This window comes from Mustelus asterias, chromosome 1, assembly GCF_964213995.1.
Source record: "Mustelus asterias chromosome 1, sMusAst1.hap1.1, whole genome shotgun sequence".
Taxonomy (NCBI): domain Eukaryota; kingdom Metazoa; phylum Chordata; class Chondrichthyes; order Carcharhiniformes; family Triakidae; genus Mustelus; species Mustelus asterias.
Window position 1 is genome coordinate 61,576,218 of NC_135801.1, and position 24,208 is coordinate 61,600,425.

General features: G+C 41.6%; 1 protein-coding gene across 1 annotated transcript; it reads right to left on the reverse strand.

Annotated features, from left to right (window-relative positions):
- Positions 1-347: 347 nt before the first annotated feature.
- On the reverse strand, positions 348-23,286 carry otop1 (otopetrin 1). The gene is made up of 7 exons (XM_078234370.1): positions 22,923-23,286; positions 21,266-21,402; positions 21,117-21,175; positions 10,737-10,867; positions 5,275-6,008; positions 5,086-5,202; positions 348-518 (listed from the first exon to the last, which is right to left on the reverse strand). Exons 1-7 carry the CDS (start codon positions 23,284-23,286, stop codon positions 348-350), a joined length of 1,713 nt encoding a protein of 570 aa, XP_078090496.1.
- Positions 23,287-24,208: the final 922 nt, after the last annotated feature.

The window sequence follows — 24,208 nt, forward strand, 5'->3', positions numbered from 1 at the left end:
TACCTGTATTGTGTGTTGGTGTCATTTAACTAAAGCAAAGCATCATTGAATTACCTCAGTAGAGAGGGCTATACAAATTTTGAAAGCATGCAATAATCTTATTTCTAATACAGAACAGCGTCACGACATTTGTGTTTAAATACAACATAGAGTATCTATGTAATGTTGAAAAACATGACTTATTATATAACAGCAAATTAATATAGATTGTTACAAATACCAACACATCCCTTTAAATACATATCAGTAGAAAGTTAAAATCCTCGACAGGTACAAGAAAATCAAATCCAATAATGTGGTCTATCTTATAAGGATATGCATTTTATCAAAACTAGTTAAAGCATTAGCTAAGTTGCACAAAAGACCTCAAAAAGTGATGCAGATGCATGCATGCGGTAGAAAATAGCAAAGGGCATTGCAAGATTTACAATTAGAATCCATGTTTCAAAGCCATAAACGTTTTCTTCCAAACCGTTGGCAAACTGGGGCCAAGCTCCAAAAGCTGGAAGTATCCAAAACTTTAAAAAGAAAAAGAAGAATTTAGAGTCAGGTTGATTGCTAATTGTCATTAAAAACTACTTACTTACTAGCAAGTCGGATCTTCAGAGTAATTCCAACATGCAACACACCTAAATTATTAAATTTGTTATTACTGCAAATCTTTTTTGTCTCCATTGGGCTTCATTTTGGGAATGCTATATTTTATATCCATATTTTGTAGCTGAATTGCTGGTTTGCATATACCAGCTTTATGTGTTTGACTCAAGTGTAATTTATAATCTCCACTTCAAGAACTACCAGCCATAGCATTGGTAAATATTAGCAAATCTATGATTTTCATTAATAGCACACTTCAATCTTGCTGAAAAGAGAGGTGTTGTCAAAGCTTTTTGCCTTGTACTCATCAGGACATTGCAAGAATTTCACATTTCAAACTATCATAACAATTTATACTACAGGAGAAAAGGGTGTTGATTGGTTGGAAAGCCGACTTGGATTGGCCGAAGTCTTGCTACAGAGAAAGTAATGGATAGCTATAGATTCTCTAGACTCATAGATAATTTTAAAAGGGTGCACGGCTTGAACATACTTCAACAACAATAACAAGTTGCATTTATATAGCAACTTTACAACAATAAATCCTCCCAAGGCTGCTCACAGAGACATTATAAAACAAAACATGATGACACTGATCCACATAATTAGATATTAGGGAAGAGGACCAAAAGCCTGGATAAAGAGTTAAGTTTTAAAGATTGCCTTAAAGGAGGAAAGCATGATAGAGAGGCAAAATGGTTTAGATAGTGAATGCTAGATCTTAGGGCCCAGAGGGCTAAATACACAGTAACAATGTTGGAGCAATTCAAATCAGGGATGCTAACAAGACCAGAATTAGGGAAACATGGATATCTCGGACAACTGTGAGACTGAAGGAGATTATAGAGATAGGGAAGGGTGAGACCATGACTAATTTGAAAATAAGAATCAGGATTTTAAAATCAAAGCTTTGTTTATCTGACAACCAATGTAATTCAGCAAGCAAGGGGTGGCAATTCATGAATGGGATTTGATGTGAATTATAACACAGATAGCAGAATTTTGGATCAGTTCAGGTTTCGGGAGGGTAGATGTGAGAGGCTAGCCTTGTGAGAGTAATCAAGTCTAGAGGGTAACAAGGGAATGAATGAATTTCAGTAGCTGACAAGCTGAAGCAGGGGTGGAGCTGGGTGGACATTGCTATGGAGATAAAAATAGATGGTCTTAGTGATGGCATCAAGATTGCGAACAGTCTAGTTCAAACTTCAGTCTTAGACAATTGCCAGGGAGAAGGATGGAGTCAGTGGTTAGGGGGCAGGATTTGTGGCAGGAACCAAAGACAGTGGCTTCAGTTTTCCCAATTCTGACTGGCAGAAACTTCTGTTCATCCAGTGCCAAATGTCAGACAAGCAGTCTAATAATTTAGCGAAAGTGGTGGGGTTGAGAAGGGTGGTGGTGAGGTAGAGGTGGGTGTTGTCAACATCCCTTGTGTTTTTTGATGATGTAACCAAGGAGAAGCATGGAGGTGGAAAAATGGGTGGTAGGCAAGGATTGATCCTTGTGGGACACCAGAGCTAACCATGCAGGTTATGCTTATGATGAAATAGATAAGAATGGGACCAGGTGAACAGAGTCCCAACAGTAAAGAGAAGATGGAGGTGCAGCAAAACCTACTCTTTACCAATACAACTGAAAAATGTATAAATGCTTTGTTATTTACAAATTATTTATTTACAAATTACTGTGACTATTCAAAAGTTTCAATAGCTCTTAGTTCACATTTTAACTTGCCATTTGTCAGTATTACTTTGCAACTCAAAGTGGTTTATTGATAAGAAAACATTAAAACACCCATGATATTGTCAATAGTCAGTTGATGAATTTTTCTTTAATATACAAGATGCCCCTCATGTCACAAAGACACCTGGGGGTTAGAGCCGTCACTAATGTTAGATGAGGCTTGTTGACATAATAATTGGGTAAATATTGATGCAAAAGCCTGATCAAAACTCACAGCAACAGGAAGATAAGTTTGTGAACAAGAAGTGCTTGCCTGGTAATAATATATAAATGTATCCAGCTTCAGAATTACATTTTCATGAATCTTTTGAGTCGAGTTGCTTTTTAAAATTTCTACCTGGTTTATGACATATTGTAGACATTCATAATATTCAAAAGTTAAAAACACTAAAAAACTTAGCGCAAGGAACAACCAGGGATAGAAAATAGCCATTTAATCCATCAATGTTTGTCCCGTTTATACTTTAGCTTTTCCATAATGACATCTAATTGTGCTATAACACCCCAATATTTTGTCTATATTCCTTTGCTTAATTGCTAGATTTATCAAATTGTTTACTACTCTGATGAAAAATGTTTCAAATCTGTGTTCACAATCTTCTAATTATACTTTAGCCCATATTTCTTGGTTAACTTGTACATTGTCATTTGTATCTACTTCAGTAAGGTTGCCCTCAACTTCTCTTCTCTGCGCTACAAGTTGAAGTTTCCCTTATTCTTCCTTGTAGTTCAGTTTACAGACGACATCAGTTTTATTGATCTTCTCTCTTTGTTCTAATGTAAGAATATAAATTATGACGACCAAGTGGGGAAAACCGGAACAAATTTCTAAATGTGGTTTAGCTGGTATAACGAGAAGCTTCCACATAAGTTTTAAGTTTAAGTATATTTTTAAGTTCATTTAGTGTCACGAGTAGGCTTACATTAACATGGTATAGCGCAGGGCCAAACGGTGGCACAGTGGTGGCACAGTGGTCAGCACTGCTGCCTCACAGTGCCAGAGACCTGGGTTCAATTCCAGCCACGGGTCACTGTCTGTGTGGAGTTTGCACATTCTCCCCATGTCTGCGTGGGGGTGCTCCGGTTTCCTCCCACACTCCAAAGATGTGCGGGTTAGGTTGATTGGCCATCCTAAATTGTCCATTATTGTCAGGGGGATTAGCAGGGTAAATAGGTGAGATTATGGGGATGGGGCCTGGGTGGGATTGTTGTCACTGCAGACTCAATAGGCTGAATGGCCTCCTTCTGCACTGTAGGGATTCTATGATTCTAACACTGCAATGAAATTGCTGTGAAAATCCCCATAATTGCAGATCCGTGAATTCTCATCATACCTGGAATGTTAACTTTGCTTCTCTCTCCATAGAAGCTGCCGGACCAGCTGAGTGCAGCATTTACTGATTTAAAAAATATATTGTGAACTGTATTTCATCCAGTGGAAGAAATCTACCTCAAGGGGGATTGAAAAAGCACAGAGTAAGAGGTCACCAATTTTTAATGAATGAGGAAGCCCCGATTTTTATTACATGAAAGAGACCTACAATGCTAACTACTTATGACCAGGATTTATTGATTAAACAATTTTAAAACAGGCAGTTTTTGCAACGGTGCAGAGGTTACAAAAATTAAGTTTGAAAAGGCTCCAGTTTTTCTAAACAGGGATACCCATCTGTATTATTAGTAAGAAACTTTCTGAACAAGCACAGATTTCCCCTGGTTTTCCCCTGGTTTGTCTATTAAACGGATTAAAAGTTATCAAAGCTTTACATTGAAGTCTGTGGTGCCACCTATTGGCATAATGAATAAGGGTCGGTCCTTTTAGTTTGGATTATCAAGAGGAATTAAAGTTTTCAGCTCTTTTTGCAACTGAATGTCATCGCCCACTCATCATTTTTTAAAGTTAATTTATTTATTAGTCATAAGTAAGCTTACATTAACACTGCAATGAGGTTATTGTGAAAATCCCCCTAGTTGCCACACTCCAGCGCCTGTTTGGGTACACTGAGGGAGAATTTAAAGTTAATTTATTAGTCACAAGTAAGGCTTACATTAACACTGCAATGAAGTTACTGTGAAATCCCCCTAGCTGCCACAGTCCAGTGCCCGTTCGGGTCAATGCACCTAACCAGCACGTCTTTCAGACCATGGGAGGACACCCACGCAGACACGTGCAAACTCCACACAGGCAGTGACCCAAGCTGGGAATCGAACCCGGGTCCCTAGCGCTGTAATGCAGCAGTGCTTATCACTGTACTACCGATTTAATATGTTACCCACTGCATTTCTTAACTTCTTAGCTCTTTTAACTTTGACAGCTGTTCTAATTTCCTCTCCAAATGCGACTTCACTATTCCATCACTGGAATAACTTTCTAATATTACCCTGAGCCTCTTTAGCCGCTTTCATCTCTAATGATCCTTTTGCCCTGCGCCCATTTGATACTTTCCGACTTCCCTCCTTTCCCCGCGTGTGTAGAAAGTGTCACATTTGATCTCATCGAGATGATTACCTTCCACTAAATCTTATATCCGATTTCTTTTATGTCTGTCACTCAACTGAGATAGTTTTTGATGATATTCCCGAGCGTGTATTGCTTTATTTTAAAAATCCCATCATTTTGTGAATGAAAGCTGATTTTTAAAAAACTATTTGATGATATTCTCCAATGAGTGTTGCTTTATTTTTTTAAATCCCACCATTTTATGAACGAAAACTGATTTTAAAAAACGGATTCTGAATCTGTCTTACCGAAATATTGCACAGGAACAGAAAGGCGGTGATGTTTTTCAGGATGATTCTCTTTGTGTCCAGTTTGTTCTTTAGTCTGCGGTTGGGCTGCGGGAGGGAGGTTTGGGGTAGAGTTGTCTGCTCAGTGCACTCACTGCTGCTGCTGCTGCCTGGGGAGGGGGGGATGTGCCGGGTAGCCGGGCGGCTCACCTCCTGCTCCACACTCTCCAGGGCTTTGTTGACAATGCCACAATACGAGGCTGCCGCGGGCAGGCCACCGGGACCGGCAACAGCGAAGGTCCTCCCCACTCCCTCTTCGTCGCTATCCCGCTTGCGGTGCAGGGACTGGATGATGAAGACGTTCTGCACGGATTTCTCGACGATGAGTAGGGCGGAAAGCGACAAGCTCAGCCATGTGTAGTTGCGGGGAGGCTGTGCAGAAATCGCCGCCAGCACCGAGCACCAGGACAGCAGCCAGGAGGCGCACGCCGTGCCCACCAACAGGGAGCCATCCAGTTTTCGGGACGGATTTTTGGAATAATCCATGGAACCTTTGCCCATTCTGTGAATGGCCAGGCCTGTTGTCGATGCTGCAGACATTAAGCAGAGTACTGTAATACTGTATAGGTAAAACATAGTCACAGCAGACTGCCGGCGGTCTTTTGAATACCCCACCTGTATGCTGTACACAACAAGAATCCCTATTGTGGTCGCGAATACAGCTGCTCCCAGAACCGGTCCTGGCAATATGTTGTAGCGTCTTTTAAACATGAGTTTTGGAGCTGTGTGCTGTTCCAGTTTGCGTCCGATGTTCTTCCACATGATGTAGAGCATGGCAGATGCAAAAACGTGGTACTCAATGTTGAAAGGGTACATGTAATAGGAGCCTTTATAGAAAGCAGCGCACGCATTTATAGTGCAACTGCAGTTTGGTCCAGTCTTTTCTGGGATAGAATAAAACATTGCACAGATTATCTTTAAAGATTGTCAAATCTGAGCCTCCTCCAAAAGAGCCTAAAGCACAGGAAAGTTCTTCAGGTCTGGTACACTACATCGCATTCAACAGGTAACACCACCCACTGTATCGGGAAAACTGGAAAACACCTCACATTACAGTAGTCTCACTGCGATCACCTTGATTCCCTTTTCGAGTGATCTATTTGGATATTAGTTGCTGCAATGCCACACCGTGCATATGTACGATGTTTATCGGATTTGCCGCCCCCACCACCCACATCAGACTGAATTTGCGATGCAAATCCCTGGAATGTCCAAACAGGAATGTCTCGGCGCTGAAAAAATAGTCGCTCTGGAACCTGGAGATTGCCTCACAATGGTCTATGTCCTAAACTATGAACGGAATCAGGATACACGAGGAAACAGAGCAAACAACGGGGACGGGACTGGAGTGTCTTAACCACACATTAGATGCAGCAAGAGAAATAAACGGGGGGAAGAGAGGAAGGGCAGTGGATTGAGAAAAAGTTAAAAAAAATAAATGGGGGGAACAGGACACATTAAAAAGAACAAGCAAAAAGTAGAGGACTGTATAATCTAATTGAGATTGGGAATTGATAATGAATGAATGGCAGTGTGCACAATCGATTTGATCCAGTAAGTATAGAATTAATGGCCCCGTGATCAGAACATTGAGCCACCCAATCGCGATGTCATTGCAGCAATAGGAATATAGGAATGTTGAGACAAAATAAAACAGGGTCCATCCAGCTGGCCTTCTAATATCCTGAGAATTGCTTGATACAAGATAATGGAGTTATTGGCTAATAGCAATTACCCACGATCAAATTAGTTTACAACAGAAATTAAGTGAAAAAACTAACCCTTTTCCATCCAAATATGCTGCATGTCTCCAATTACTCACAGATTGTATCCCAAAATGTTATTTTCTGAATTAAATCTATCAAATTGTTCTCAGACAGTTTTGCATCCTGAAAATGCTGACACTAATAAGAGTGTGGATGGGAAGACTGGCATAAAAATGCTGCTAAGGCAATAAAAGATTTTTTTTTAAAACTCCAACCACAAATCACCACCCTCCGGAGTGAGACTGCAACTTCAGTATTCCCCTTCTCGGCTTCCAAGTTGGTTGTTATGTCAGACCATTAGTCACATTATTGACAGTGTCCATACAAAATATACATTATAAGTCCTAAATAGCTGCAGCAAGATAAATTAATTTGCATGAATGTAAATCCAACAATTTCATGGCATGAAATGCACTTTACTGGGGAGGTTCATGGTTGGAAGTTAATATTTTTGGTTTTGTCAAGGTTAATGGTGGAGCAATGCAAATCCATTGATTTGTGGAGAATCGGAGCTTTTGGTGCACCTATTATAACTGCAGAAAGCTGAATTGTTTCTGAATTAATAACAGTGAGTGCCATTATTGTGCCATTCTTTTCCCAGCCATTGCTGGTTCCGTATTCATTGCCAATTTGTGCACAGTTTATCTTCTCGGCCTTCAACTACTGGAAGGTTGGAGTGGGCTGCACAATATTTATTACACTGGAATCCTTATAATTGCAGATAAAGAACCATAGAAACCATAGAATCCCCACTGTGCAGAAAGAGGCAATTTGGCCCATTGAGTCTGCACTGACTCTCTGAAACAGCATCCCACCCAGACCCTCCCCTCTATCCCTGTAATCTGCACATTTACCATGGCTATTCCACTTAACCTACACATCTTTGGACACTATGGGGCAATTTAGCACAGGCAATCCATCTAGCCTGTACATCTTTGGACTGTGGGAGGAAACTGGAGCATCCGGAGGAAACTCATGTAGACACAGAGAGAATGTGCAAACTCCACACATACTGTCACCCAAGGCCGCAATTGAATTCAGATGCTGCGAGGCAGCAGTACTAACCACTGTGCCACCCATTGAATCACCTCACACTGAATTAGATTCCCATAGAATAAGTCTATTCTGCTTTCTTTCTACTGCTTTGTACTGCTCCAGATAATTCCTTCATTCTACAGTTCTTAATGATCTACCATAAAACGTAAGCGCCATGATTGATCATGGCACTAACATCTGGGTCATAATCTCAGACTGTTTTAGTTACAACAAAAAATGTCTGTCACTCAATTCATGTTTTTATCATGTATCATTTGGAGCACTTTTGATAACAATATGTTTTTTTTTAATGTTTAGGGACTTGCAGTTAAATTCAGTGTTTTGGAATCAGAAGATTGTAGGTTTAATCCAGGCTGACGTTTCAGTATAAAGTTGAGGGACTGTTGTATTGTTAGAGGTGCCATAATTCAGATGAAACTTTAAGCAGTGCCCTTTTTAAAGTCCTTTCATAGAGAAGCAAGTTTAAAAATCAATATTAAGCCAAAGAAGCTGATGTTAGAAGAGGTGTCTTTTTTTTTTGAAAATGGAGAGTTTTAATGGTATCTGAAAGGAGAGGAGGACGGAAAGGCAAAACAGTTTAAGAAGGCAATCCTCCTGTTTGGAAGCAAGGCACCTGAAGAGGGTGCACTCAGTGCTGAACAACAAGAGCAAGAATGCACAAGAGGCTGGATTAAGAGGAATGGAGAGTTAGCGGGGCTATAGCAATAGAAGAAGTTACATGGATAAGAAGGGGGCAAAAACATGCAGCCATCTGAACACAATGAGAATTTTAAGTTTGAGCTGTGGGGGAGCAGAAGCCAATATAGATTTTTAGGGGCAGGGCTGATGGGAGAGTGAAACTTGGTTTTGGATAGGATAAGGCAGCTGTCTTGGATGAGTTCCAGTTTCTGGAGTGTGGAAGATGAGAGGCCAGCCAGATCTAAAAGTGGCAAAAGGATGGATGTAGGTTTCAGTGTCAGATAGCGTGAGGTTGGGCAATGTTACAGAAGTAAAACTAGGTGGTCTTTGTCATGGAGAGAATATGGGATCAGATTGCATCAAGAACGGATTAAGTGCTCACTTATTCCATTGTTACGTATAGGAATTTGTGCACCAAGTGGCTGCTATATTTGACTTTACTTAAAAAGAAGTAACTCATTGGCAGTGAAAGCTTTAGGGCATTACTTAGCATATGTTAAGCACTACATAACTACATAACAGCATGTTGACTACCATTATGTCAGGACAGAGAAAATCACGAGAAAATCAGGGCAGCACGGTAGCACAGTGGTTAGCACTGCTGCTTCACAGCTCCAGGGACCTGGGTCCCGGCTTGGGTCACTGTCTGTGTGGAGTTTGCACATTTTCCTCATGTCTGCGTGGGTTTGCTCCGGTTTCCTCCCACAGTCCAAAGATGTGTGGGTTAGGTTGATTGGCCATGCTAAAATTTCCCTTAGTGTCCTGGGATGCGTAGATTAGAAGGATTAGTGGGTAAATATGTAGGGATATGGGGGTAGGGCCTGGGTGGGATTGTGGTCGGTGCAGACTTGATGGGCCGAATAGCCTCTTTCTGTGCTGTAGGGTTTCTAAGATTCTAAGATCAAACTGCAATCCAGAAATATGGGACATCTTTGATAAAGCAGTCTAGAGTTACTGTTTAACCTGTTGAAACAACTGTTAAGGTGAATTTCATTTTATAGTGTAAAGTGCTACTTCAGATGTTCACTGTATAATCTCTGGATTAGCTTTTTGCCTTCAAATTTGAGGGATAATCTGACAGAGTGGATCACTCATCTATTAGACAATCCACCTGATGTTGATTATATTGAATATCTAGCCCAGGGTATTTTCAAACCTTAAACTCTATCAGTGCTTTGTTTGGTTACTGTTCTTTAGCTTATTGAGCGGCACGTTGGCACAGTGGTTATCACTGCTGTCTCACAATGCCAGGGACCCGGATTCAATTCCAGCCTTGAATGACTGTCTGTGTGGAGTTTGCATGTTCTCCCTGTGTCTGTGTGAGTTTCCTCCAGGTGCTCTGGGTTCCAATCACAGTTCAAAGATGCGCAGGTTAGGTGGATTGGGTATGATATATTGCCCCTTAGTGATCAGTGATGTGTAGGTTAGGTGGATTAGCCATGGTAAATATATGTCTTTTGGTAAGATGCTCTTTCAGAGAGTTGGTGCAGACTTGTTGGGCTGAATGGCCTCCTTCTGCACTGTAGGGATTCTAGTTAGTACGTTATGTCTTTTGTTGATTTCTCTCTAGAATATACAGTATGTGAGCACACTGCCACAGTCTGTTATTTCTCCTTTTACTCTCACAATCTGACTTTTGCTTCCAACAATGAATGAACAATTTAATTATCTGGTTAACGGGGTTGGTTTCTTTATTACTAACTTTCTAAAATTCTGGATTCCATAATCTGTCAGCTATAAACATAGGGTTAGAATTCCATTATCTGGGTGTTAATCTGGCTGTATGGATTACTCACTGATATTACATTCAGGCCTAATTGATGTAATCTGCCATTAATTTAAAATGTTACAAGATGTCTTGCTGGTTGCAGAATGAAGATAATGCCATCAATAGTTTAGGTCATGTAAAATTTTGGCATCTGCGAAAATTGTTCATTATCAGATTTTTAAAGGGACCTTTAGTGCATCTAAATTCAAACCAATCAGTTTCGATCATGTACTTCATTCCAGATTAATGTGCCCATTCATTTGAAACATTCTCTGCAACTGCTTAATATCCTCTTATTTAGTGTTTGACCTGTTCATGAGTTTACACTCAGTAAAATATCTTACCCACAGTTAAGTTGGCAAAGCCCAGGGCTGCCAGTCGCTTTTGGTGGTCACTTAGCTGATGTTTTGACTCTGCAATTACACCATTCACCCATAACAACAGGTTTGTAAAGACAGAATGAATCATTCCAAATCTAAAAAGAAAGTAATCTTGTAATGCCCAAAAAGTGGATTTAATATACTCAGACATGAAAACACGTTATGAACTTTAACATAGACAATCATTCCCTAGAGACCACAATGGTTAAAAAAATCAGAATTAAAATAAAGAAATTTACCTATATGTTAAAGAAAAATAAGATCTTCAAATTAGTTTTAGGAGACAAATCTCTAACTTTTCTAAAATTTATTTTTATGACAGTCTTTGGCCAGAATTCTGCAGCCATTCATGCCCCACCATCGCTGTCAGCGAGAATGGAGAATTTGGCACTCAGCCAAAACTCCATTCACTGCAGCGGGACTGGAGAATCCCAGCCATGGGCGAGGTCAGAGAATCCAGCCCTTTATTTTTAAAGCGTCCCTAATGTGGTTTATCATTCAAAAGTAGAAACATTGTTAAAATAAAGCAAAGTATGGCACAGTGGCACAGTGGTTAGCACTGCTGCCTCACAGCTCCAGGGACCCGGGTTTGATTCCCGGCTTGGGTCACTGTCTGTGCGGAGTTTGCATGTTCTCCCCGTGTCTGCATGGGTTTCCTTCGGGTGCTCCGGTTTCCTCCCACAATGCAAAGATGTGCGGGATTAGGTGCATTGGCCATGCTAAATTCTTCCTCAATGTACCTGAACAGATGCAGGAGTGTGGCGACAAGGGGATTTTCACAGTAACTTCATTGCAGTGTTAATGTAAGCCGACTTGTGACTCTAATAAATAAACTTAAACTTCTTTGCACCCACTCCAGTGCCTCCATAGCCTGTTTTATAATATTATGAACAGAACTACACTCAATACTGTAGTGTACTCAAGATTCCATTCATGTTTAACATAACTCCCTTACTGTTAAATTTGAGTGTATGGTTTGATTTTTTTATGGCCTCCATACCCATGGTGTAACTTCTCCTCATTGATATATTTTTAATCCCTTTGTTCCTCAACCCCACCTGGACTTGCACCTTCCAAGTAATGTGATGTCCTCATTCTGCCTACCAAAATCTGCCACCTCACATTTGACTGTTGTATCTCCTTTGCCAAATATTTTCCCATTTTGCAAATGTATTAAAGTTTCCTGTAATTTGTTCAGTCCTCCTCATTATTGACAAACCTCCACAATTTAGTGTGATCAGCAAATTTAGAAATGGTGCTTTTTGACTCAAAAGTCCAAATTGTTCATGAAAATAAGTGTCTATGTTGGGGTGACACGGTGGCACAGTGGTTAGCACAGCTACCTTACAGCACCAGGGACCCAGGTTCAATTCCGGCCTCGGGTCACTGTCTGTGTGGAGTTTGCCCATTCTCCCCGTGTCTGCGTGAGTTTCCTCCAGGTGCTCCAGTTTCCTCCCACAGTCCAAAAATGTGTGGGTTAGGTTGATCGGCTATGCTAAATTGGCCCGAGTGTCAGAGGAATTATATGTGGGTTTACGGGAATGGGGTCTGGGTGGGATTGTGGTCGTTGCAGACTCGATGGGCCAAATGGCTTCCTTCTGCACTGTAGGGATTTTATGATTCTATGATTCTAAAATTGTGAACAGCCGTGGTTGCAGGGCTGATCCTTCCGAATAATTTTATTCCCTCTCGCTCCTTTCTGTCCGAAACCAGCTATTTGATTTGATTTGATTTATTGTCACATGTATGAACATACAGTGAAAAGTATTGTTTCTCTGCGCGCTATTACAGACAAAACATACCGTTCATAGAGAAGGAAACGAGAGAGTACAGAATGTAGTGTTACAGTCATAGCTAGGGTGTAGAGAAAGATCAACTTAATGCAAGGTAAGTCCATTCAAAAGTCTGACAGCAGCAGGGAAGAAGCTGTTCTTGAGTCGGTTGGTACGTGACCTCAGGCTTTTGTATCTTTTTCCCAAAGAAGGTGGAAGAGAGAATGTCTGGGGTGCGTGGAGTCCTTAATTATGCTGGCTGCTTTGCAGAGGCAGCGGGAAGTGTAGACAGAATCATTCTGCAATTTTCCCCTGCCTCAACATTCTCTAACTTTACTTTTTTATGGGGCACTTTATTGAAGACCTTTTGAACGTCCAGGTATATTACAACAATGGGATTACCATTTTTTACTCTCTATCTTTTCTCCTCTAGAATTACAATAAGGTTAGTCAAGCAGAACTTTTTCCTCTTAAAATCCAAGCTGACTGTTTTCCCATTTCTAGATGTTCACCCCCCTCTTCTTTAGTAAGGATTCCATTGCTTTTCCTTCCATAAATTTTAAACCAACTGGTTTATAATTCCCAGGACATGTTCTCTCCTCCTTTTTAAGTACATGAATTACATTAGCTATCAGCCAGTTCTCAGGCACTGCACCTTTCTCCAGTGAATTGCTATATATGTGCAGTAATGCCTCTGCTATCTTTTCCCCAGATTATTTGAAAATACATGGATTCATCTGGCAAGGGGTTTGATCCTCTTTGAGTTTGTTTAGTTTATTCATATACATCTGTTTTTTTAATCTCACTGCTCATCTCATAATTCTTAGAATCATAGAATCCCTACAGTGCAGAAGGAGGCCATTTGGCCCATCAAGTCTGCAATGTCTCTCTGACAGAGTATCTTATTCAAGCCTTATCCTCGAACCCCACACACATTTACCATGGCTAATCCCCCTAACATACACATCTTGGGAAACTAAGGGGCAATTTAGCATGTCCAATCCACCTAACCTGCACATCTTTGGAGTGTGAAAGTAAACCAGAGCACCCAGAGGAAACCCACCCAGACACGGGAAAACATGCCGGAACATTCCAAACCAAGGCCGGAATCGAACTTGGGTCCCTGGCACTATAAGACAGCAGTGTTAACCACTGTGCCATCGTGCCACCCAAATTCAATGTCATGTCTAATTGTTCTATCTCCCTGGAAAATACCAAAACAAAATAATTAGTTAATATTTCTACCATCTCTCTATTGATACCTGTGGTATTATCCTGCATATCCCTCCATGGTTCTATTCCCATCACAGCCTTTTATTGTTGATGCATCTGTAAAATATTTTATTATTTTGTTTTATGTTCCTTGCTAATTAAGATAAGCTGGAAAATTGAGCGGAGAAATGGCAGATGGAATTTAATCTGGACAAATGCGAGGTAATGCATTTTGGTAGATCCAATTCAGGTGGGAGCTATAAAATAAATGACAGAGCCATCAGGAGCATAAACACACCGAGAGATCTGGGAATTCAGGTCCACAAATCCTGAAAAGTGTCAGCTCAGGTGGAAAAGGTGGTGAAAAAGGGGCATTGAGTATAAAAGTTGGCAAACTATATTAGTTATGTAAAACATTGGTTAGGCCACATTCGGAATAGTGTTCAATTTTGGTCGCCACACTACCAGAAGGACATGGAGGCTTTGGAGGGAGTACAGACAAGGTTTGCCAGGATGCTGCCTGGTATTAGCTATGGGGAGAGATTGAATAAATTGGGATTGTTCTCCCTGGAAAGACGGAGGCTGAGAAGAGACCTGATAGAAGCTTACAAAATTATGAGGGGCATAGATAAGATGAACAGTTGGAAGCTTCTTCCCTGGGCAGAAATGACAAATACAAGAGGGCACAGGTTCAAGGTAAGCAGGGAAAGGTTCAGTAGAGATGTGTGGGGGAAGCTTTTTTTACACAGAGGGTTGTAGGGACCTGGAATGCACTGCCAAGTGAGGTGGTTGAGGCAGACACATTAGCAACATTTAAGACTTATCTGGATAGACACATGAACAAGCGGGGAATAGAAGGATATATGTGGCTGGTCTAGATAGGACACCATGATCGGTGCAAGCTTGGTGGGCTGAAAGGCCTGTTCCTGTGGCTGTACTGTTCTTTGCTTTTTGTTGTTTATGGTTCTTCTTTACATTCAGAATTTTCTTTGGACTTCTCTCTAATGGGCCTATGATATAGTGGCAATAACAGAGACCTAACTCAGAGCAGTAGAGGGAAGGGAACTTCATAGTCTTGATGACAAGATATTCAGGAAAGATAGGAAAGCCAGAAGAATGAGTGTGGTGGCATTACTAATGAAATAAACGATTGTAACTTTGGAAGAAGTTGATGCACTTGAGAGGCTAAAGGCAGGGTGGAATTTTTGGCTCCTGCCAGTGGTGGGATCGTGGCAGGCAGGTGTCATTGGAAGAGTTAGAAAATTAGTTTGGGATTCTGTTGTTCAGGCTTTTGTGGCAATTTAAAGGCAGAGCGAGTGTCCCGGTAAACAATGTGAGGAACCCCTTCTGCGTTCATTAGCATCTCATGCACTCTAAGTAAAAGGCCACCTCCCCAGAATTAATTTTGTCCTCCTAATTAAGTTTCCTGCCAGCGAGAATTTAGAAAGTTCAGTTGTACGGCTGTATATAAGTAGCATTGACCTTGTGAGCTTCACCTCTTCCATGACTTTGGGGTCAGTCGATGTTGCTTTTACCTTCTTGGGGAGCTCACATAACTTCACTCAAATGCCGATAGCAAACACTGCCACAAGGCTGGAAACAGGAGGCAGAAAAGGCTGGAAGGTGAGGAAAGTGAGCTCGGATGTACGGGGGAAGGTGAGGACGGGTGGGTCGGGTGTAGAGGGGAAGATGGGGATGGGGGGCTCGGATGTAGGGGGAAGGTGGGGATGGGGGCTTGGGTGTAGGAGGAAGGTGGAGATGGAGAGCTCGGGTGTAGGGGGAAGGTGGGGATGGGGGCTTGGATGTAGGGGGAAGGTGGGGATGGGGGCTCGGGTGTAGGGGAAGGTGGGGATGTGGGCTTGGGTGTAGGAGAAAGGTGGGGATGGGGGCTCGAGTGTAGAATGGAAGGGTGAAGTGAATGTTGGACAAGGAAGGCAGGCTGATTGGGGAAGGGGGGAGTTTCTGGGGAAGGGAGGGTGGGGTTAGGGTTGAGGTTGGTGTCATTGACAGTGGGGTGCTATGTATTGCCAGCGGTGCTCTTAAGTCTATTTATTAATCTCACAAGTAGGCTTATATTAACACTGCAATGAAGCTACTGTGAAAATCCCCTAGTCGCCACACTCTGGCGCCTGTTCGGGTACACTGAGGGAGAATTTAGCACGGCCAATGCACCTAACCAGTACGTCTTTTGGACTGTGGGAGGAAATCAGAGCACCCGGAGGAAACCCACGCAGACACGGGGAGAACATGCAGACTCCGCACAGACAGTGACCCAAGCCTGGAATTGAACCTGGGTCCCTGGCATTGTGAGGCGTCGATGGTAGTCATGATGTGGAGATGCCAGCATTGGACTGGGGTAAACACAGTCAGAGTTTTAACAACATTATCATTCGCTTGTTGGCACGGTGGCACAGTGGTTAACACTGCTGCCTCACAACACAGTAAGAGTTTTAACAACACCAGGTTAAAGTCCAACAGGTTTATTTGGTAGCAAATGAGACATGGCATTTGCTACCAAATAAACCTGTTGGACTTTAACCTGGTGTTGTTAAAACCCTTACTGTGTTGTGAGGCAGCAGTGCTAACCACTGTGCCACCATGACAACAAGCAAATGACAATGCCAAAGACACCCTCATGTGTTCCTAGGTGTGATTCCTCACATCTGTCAGCTTCTGCTGTAAGAGTTTCAGCCGCAAAGTCTCTAGAGGAATAGTGTTGAGTGAATGTCTGTCTGGGTGCCCTTTAAGTATGCTGCTGGGACCTTTGCCCCAGGAGGTGATGGCATTATGGGCAACTTCCTGCCCACCCCGCCATGAGATTTGCTGAGATGTTTATATATATATATATATTAATATACACATATATAATGTATATTAATACATACATTATATATTAATGTATAATGAGCTGAAGATTGTGTCTGATCAGCCATCCTGCCGCCCAGCGGGAATCCCATCCTGCCACCCACCAGCAGACTTTGTCTCCAGAATGGAAAATTCTGCCCAGAGGTTATCTACTGCATGTACTGTCTCGGTAAACAATTAGTGGGAAGGAAACAAAAGAGCAATATGAGGAAAATTACAGAAAGGTGCAAGGACTACTATGTAGTGGCTGGGTGACTAGGCGACCGCTTTGGAGAACACCTCCACCCAGTCCGCAAGTATGATCCTGACCTTCCTGCCACTTGCCATTTCAAATCGCCATCCTGTTCTCATGCTCATGTTTGTGCCTCGGTCTGCGGCAATGATCCAGTGAAGCTCAACACAAGCTGGAGGAACAGCACCTCATCTTCTGATTAGCCACTGTACAGCCTTCTGGACTCAACATTGAGTTCAACAACTTTAGACCATGAATTTTGTCCTCCATTTTGATTGTGTTTTCTCCTCCAAGCGCCAGACAAAACTGAGTCCTTTTTTCTGCTATGAATATGTTCTGCTGTTTTGCTTTCAGACAGTTCTGACCTTTATTCTGCTATGAACACCCACTCTGGAGCAAAGCTTGGGACATTTATACTACCGTTACCACTCCCTTTGTCTTGTGTTCCATGACATCCTTGTCTTTTAATCCCTCTTACCCTGTAACCTATGCCTGACATATTTTGCTCCACCTGCACTTCTCCCCTTCCTCATCTGCATACAACCCATCACATTTCTACCTCTCTCCAGTTCCATAGAAGAATAACATTGGACTTCAAACGTTAACTCTTTCTCTCTCTCTCTCCACAGACGTTGTCAGACCTGCTAAGTTTTCCCACCATTTTCTGTTTTTATTTCAGCTTTCCAACATCCACAGTATTTTGCTTTTATTACAGAGCACTGACAATGGAACTTCACTAAGCTTAAAGAGACTAGGAAAGTAGCCTAAAGGTAAAAGATGGGAAGAAATTTCTGAAATGTGTGTAAGAGAACGTTCTTGACCAGCCCAATGAGGAAATAATCAGTGCTGTGTCTGGTTCTGTGGAATGAAATGGGGTAAGTAGAGGCTTGTGCCAGTGGGAAACCATTTGGGGAACACTGAATATATCATCAGGATTACAATAGTTCTGGAAAAGGAAAAAGTACAGTGCAGCAGCACAGTGGCACAGTGGTTAGCACTGCTGCCTCACACCGCTAGGGACCCGGGTTCGATTCCAGCCATGGGTGACTGTCTGTGTAGAGTTTACACATTCTTTCCGTATCTGTATGGGTTTCTTCCGGGAGCTCCGGTTTCCTCCCACGGTCCAAAGATGTGCAGGTTAGGTGGATCGGCCATACTAAATTGCTCCTTAGTGTCCCAAGATGTGCAGGGGATTAGTGGGATAAATGCGTAGGGTTATGGGGATAGAGCAGGGTGTGAGCCTGGGTAAGTTACTTTGCCAGAGTCAGTGCAGACACGATGGGCTGAATGGCCTCCTTCGGTGTTGATTCTATTCAAGCATAAAAAATGAATAACTGACGAAGGACTAACTTCAGTGAGCTGAAAACAAATCTGATCCAAATGCACTTTCAATCTAAAATTGATAGACAAAAGAGTGACTGAAGAATGGGAGATCGTTAAAGAGGTTTTGGGTACAACATAGACACATTTCCATGAGGACGATAATGAGGAGTATACATAATGAGGAGTATCCAAGGATGACTAAAGATACAGAAGTAAAGGGGAACAGAAAAGACTTAGAGCAACTGCTCACTATACAGTAGAATCAAGTTGAATATGGAAAGTAAGTACAGAGGACTTCCATAAGACTGAAATAGAGAGTAAAGAGAGAGTATGAGAATAGATGAGTGGCAAACATGAACATAATAGTAAAGGGTGGTCAAATAATGGGTGGAGCTGATTAGGGAGCCAAGAAGTGACCATGTGGGGGCAGAGGGCATGCTAAAGTATTAAATGAATACTCTGAAATCGGTCTTCACTAAAGAGGAATGGTGCCATTGTAACAATAAAGGAGGAGATGAATGATATTAGATTCAATGAAAATAAATAGAATACACATGAAATGTTGATGGTCCTCAAAGTGCAGATGTCACCTAGTCTGGGTGGGATGCATCTTAGGTATCTGAGGGAAGTAAAAATTGAATTTTCTGTTGCTTTGTCCAATCCTCCAATCCTCCTTGGATATTGAGGTGCTTCCAGAGGACCAATTGATTGTAAATATAACACCTCTGTTTAGAAAAAGAGGAGGGATAAACCTACAAGCCAGTCAGCTCAACCTTGGTGGTTAGGTGACTTTCAGAGATAATAATCCAGCACAAAATTAATTGGCATTTGGAAAGGCTAATAAATGAAAATGAACACAGATTTGTTAAAGGCAAACTCATACTTGACTAACTTGATAGAGTTTTTTCATGAAGTAACAGAGAGCATTGATAATGATAGTGTGGTTGATGCTGTGTATATGAACTTTCAGAAATTGCCGACAAAATACCAAGTAAGAATCTTGTCCATAGGACTCAAGGGACAGTAGCAGCATGGATAGAAAATTGTCAAAAAGTCAGAAAGCAGGGAGTATTGGTGAATAGTTGTTTTTCAGATTAGACAGAATTATACATTGATGTTCCCCAGGGGTCAGTATTGGAACCACAGTTATTTTAATTTCTATTAATAACCTGGACTTGGGTATACAGGGCATAATTTCAAAGTTTTCAGTTGACATAAACCTCAGAAATATTGTATATGCATAGAACAGAATAGTAACAGACTTCAGGAGGAGATAAACTGGCAAAAGTGATAGACAAATGGTGATGAGATTTAATACAAAGAAGTGCAAACTGATACATTTTAAGAAGAATAAAAGGATCTAATGATCTAAATGTTACAATTTTAAAGGAAATGCTTTAACAACAGAGACCTGGGTGGAGCTGATTAGGGAGCCAAGAAAGTACGAAATGAATAGTTTGAAATCGGTCTTCACTAAAGAGGATGGTGCCATTGTAACAATAAAGGAGGAGATTTGTACACAAATGAATGAAGGTGTGAGACAAGTTGAGAAGTGTGTTAAAAAAACATATGGGGTCCTTAGTTTTATAAATAGAGGAATAAACACAAAGAGCAAGGAGTTTATGCTAAGCTTTCAACAAAACATTTGTTAGGCCTCAGCTAGAATTCTGGCTTAGCACCAGACTTTAAGATGTCATGGCCTTAGAGACAGTGCAGAAGAGTTTTACTGGAATGGTACCCAGGATGAGGGACTTCAGTTATGTGACAAGATTGGAGATGCTGAGATTGTTCTCCTTAGAACAGAGAAGATTCACAAGAGATTTGATAGAGATTTTCAAAATGATGGTTTTAATAGCGTATATAAGGAGAAACTGTTTCCAGTGGCAAAAGGACATTAATTTCAGGCTCAGTAGGTTTGTTTTTATGAGTGCGATGATTAGTGTTTACGTTGCTGGATGAGTGGAGATCTGGATTAATGGTTTGAGACATGAATTTAAATCCCATTGGTGAACTCAAATTAATTTGATTCAATAAATCTGGAATAAAAAATTAGTATTAGTAATGATGACCCTGACACTATTAGATAGTTGTAAAAAGCCAATCTGGTTCACTTATGTATGCCCTTTAGGGAAGGAAATCTGCTATCCTTATCTCATCCAACCCTCACTTGAATCCACATCCACAGCAATGTGCCTAACTGCTGTATGACATGGCTTAACAAGCCACTCTGTCATAAGAAATCAGTGGGTCGAGTGGTTGGCTCACAACCAACTTCTCAAAGGCAATTGGAAGTGGGCGTTAAATGCTGGCATTTCCAGTGATATCCATCTCCCCTGATGAATAAAAATGAGTGATTGGCAAAAAAAAGAGGCGACATGAGCACGTTGGTTTACACAGCACATTGTTGTGATCTAGAATGCACTGCTTGGCTGAATAGCTACATTCAAAAGGTAAAAGAGAAAAAAGTACATAATTGAAAGGAAAGAGCAAAAGTGTGTGATTAATTGGATAGCTCTGCCATAGAGCCAACACAAAGAACAATAGCCTCGTTCTGTGCTGAATGATCCTTTAAAAAAAATTCAATTGAAAATCTCTATCGAATCTTCTCTGTTCTACGGAGAATATCTCAGTGTCTCCAATTCAAACAACATTTCAAGAACACTCTCAATTGTAACCTCCCCCCTGCCCCCCAGTTGTAAAGACATTCCCAACAGATTTTTAAAAAATGATATCTATTTTCACAATTAATGGTATCTTCAGTGGCATTTACCCCACAAATCCCCTACACATCTTGGAACACTAAGGGGCAATTTAGTATGGCCAATCCACCTAACCTGTACATCTTTGGACCGTAGGAGGAAACTGTATCATGGCCGATAATTGAATATGCAGCATAACTGTAGAACTATAAAGCAAATTCAGATTTGGCACAGGCTTTACCTTTCTATGATTTGAAAAGTTCGAATGACATCCTTTGCATGAAACCAAAGGAAATACACCTGAAAATAAATCATATTGTTTTATAAAAGGACACACAATGTATCACTCAATAATAAACAACACTCAATAAATCAGGTGAGTATACATGCCTGGGAGAGCGTGTGCACTGCGTGGATAGCAGGAAAGACACCTTTGGCGGCTGTGAGGCAGCGTGAATATCCGATGTAGTATCCAATTTTAAACATATCCAGAACTAAGCTCAAGATGGCAAACAAGGTTAACCCACCTAGAGAGGAAATATACCAAACCTTAGGCTCAACGAAACACATATTGGCCCAAAGTAGGAACCACTTTCCTCCCATTTGACTTTAATATGCATTTTTGAAGGGTGTCTTTATCTTTACAAATAATAAAAGCAAATTACTGTGGATGCTGGAATCTGAAACCAAAAATGACCATCCAGGTTAAACAGCGTTTCACTTGCACCTCTTTCAATTTGGTGAATTGCATTCGCTGCTCCCAATGTGGTCTCCTCTATATCGGAGAGACCAAACATAGACTGGGTGATCGCTTTGCTGAGCACCTTCGGTCTGTGTGCAATCAGGACCCTGACCTTCCGGTTGCTTGCCATTTTAACACATGATCCTGCTCCCATGCCCACATGTCTGTCCTTGACTTGCTGCAATGTCCCAGTGAAGCTCAACGCAAACTGGAGGAACAGCATCTCATCTTCCGGCTAGGCACATTACAACCTTCCGGTCTCAACATTGAATTCAGCAGCTTCAGATGATTTGCTCTACCCCACCTCGACCCCTTTGTTTTCATTCTATTTTACTTAATCTTTTACTGTTCTCTATCTTTTATTTCTTTATTGTCTTTCTTCATTTTACTTCCTCCACTCTTTCCCCCTATTTTATCCCCCTTTTCTTACCTTTTCTCCCCCTTTGCTTCTCCTTTTCTAAATTTTACCTGTCCCATCCATTCCCGCCTTCCTCCCCCCCAACATCTTCATTTGAACTTCTCTGCCATTTGGCCATTCACACCCTTTATTCTCTCCATGGACTGCCATTAGCAGCCTTTCCCCCTGGTTTCTGTGGCTATGACTCACCTTTCATTCCTTCACCCTGCAGTATAAATATCTCCCACTTTCTCTGCCTTTTAACTTTGACAAGGGGTCATCTGGACTCGAAACGTCAGCTCTTTTCTCTCCTTATAGATGCTGCCAGACCTGCTGAGATTTTGGCCTTTACCTTTACACCATTTGTTCCCCGTTATTTAAGTTCATAGCTGACACTTTGTAAATTATTTATTGTTCATCACTTTCGTAAAAACAGTGAAAGTTGGAAATGGAGGGTGCCAATAAAACTTGTCCAAACTGGTCTTTTATACCTTAAAATGGAACGCCTGTATTTCTGATTCTCTCCTGGGGTTTGATCTTTTGGAACTGGGGTTTTTTCCAATTGTGTTCCCACATTCGGCTCCAGCCCCCGATCCTTGACCCACACACGATGGGGTTAAGGCGTTAAACTAAACGCGCATTAACCTAAATTCTTGTTCGTCTAAACACTTTAGTGGTGACATGAAAAACCACATGCACCAGAGTCGGATTTCTCACCTACTGCACATTGTTCGAGATAGTCGAATTGATTCCAAATGCAGCATGTTAAAATACACCCACACCCTCAACTGCATTGCCATTAATTACCAAGGTAGCAATTGTGAATGAGAATCATAAACCCTAATGTCTAAACATTTTCACAGACCACTCCAGAAATCACAATTGGAATGTGCTTTAGCACACTGTACCTCTCAGCCACCTGGGTCCGGCATGGTCATCTTTTTCAGTGAGCAGCCCTCTCTTCCCGTGCATTCTTAGGAAGTACCAGAGCATCCATGCCAGTTGCATGGCCATGAGGGTGCTGAGATAAGCTAAGATGTGTTCCTGTGCCACTCCGGCTTTCTGAAATGTCCCCGCCACTGTCAGCACCAAGCCGAGCACAAACACATTGATGCCGTACTGAGCACTCAAGGTGACGGTGTATTTCAGGGGCTGCCTCTCTGCTGAGGGGGGCCCAGGGAAACTTCCCAAGCTTTGATCCTTCCCTGATAAGCACTGGCTGCTGCGCCTCTTTCTGTGACACAGAACTTCCAGTCTGTATCTCTCACCCATCACCAGCTATCGATTGGATATGTGGACACAGCCTGACCTGTAAAGAAAATAACATTTCAAAAACACTCTCAGTTGTAACTCCCGCCCCGCCCCCCCAAGTTGTAAAGACTTTTTTTTTAAAATAGTCTATTTTCACAATTAATGGCATCCGGTTAACATAAGGTTCAGATAGACAGCATCGACTCACATGGATAAGACAGAGATCGGTAGATACACATGGGTGAGCTTATTTTGATATCGAAAGTTCTTCAGGATAAGTAACTTTTATACCTGATTCTATTTAACACTTAGATATTGCACGCTGCCCAGATATTGCACGCTGCCCTCCGGCTGCTGGGTTCAACTCCCAGCGGATATTCATGAATGAAACTTCAGGCAATTGTCACAAGTTGCACTTATGTTGCCAACGCGTTGTCACACTTAACCAGAAACTTTTACCTAAAATCTCACTCCTTATAGAATCCGAAAGGTTTCAAGGAGCAAGGTCCCACTATTTTCTGGCTGCGTGTGATGTATTGATCCCACCCGTGCCTTTTTATACAAAGATGAAGGCGTCATTATGAGTCTGCAAAATGTGCAGAGGTCAGACTAACATCTAATCCCTTTCTCCCTCACATCTCAGATCCCGCTCGGTGAAAACTGACCCACTTAACCCAGCCCATCTTCCCACTTTGCTTTGTTTCTTTTTAAGTTGGTAACCATTCAAAATGTTGTGTGCTCACCCTGGCGTTGGCTTATCTGCATTATTTAAATTTTAATCAGTGTGTTATGGCTCTGGTATTTACTACAATAATAAATTCATTTTAATGTGATGTTGTTTTCATAGAATTTTCACATTCACTTTGTGATAAATCAGAGTCTGGAGCAACCCAGCCTCTCTGCCTTGCTTTTTATACAGGGTACCAGAAGGTGGTAGTTCATA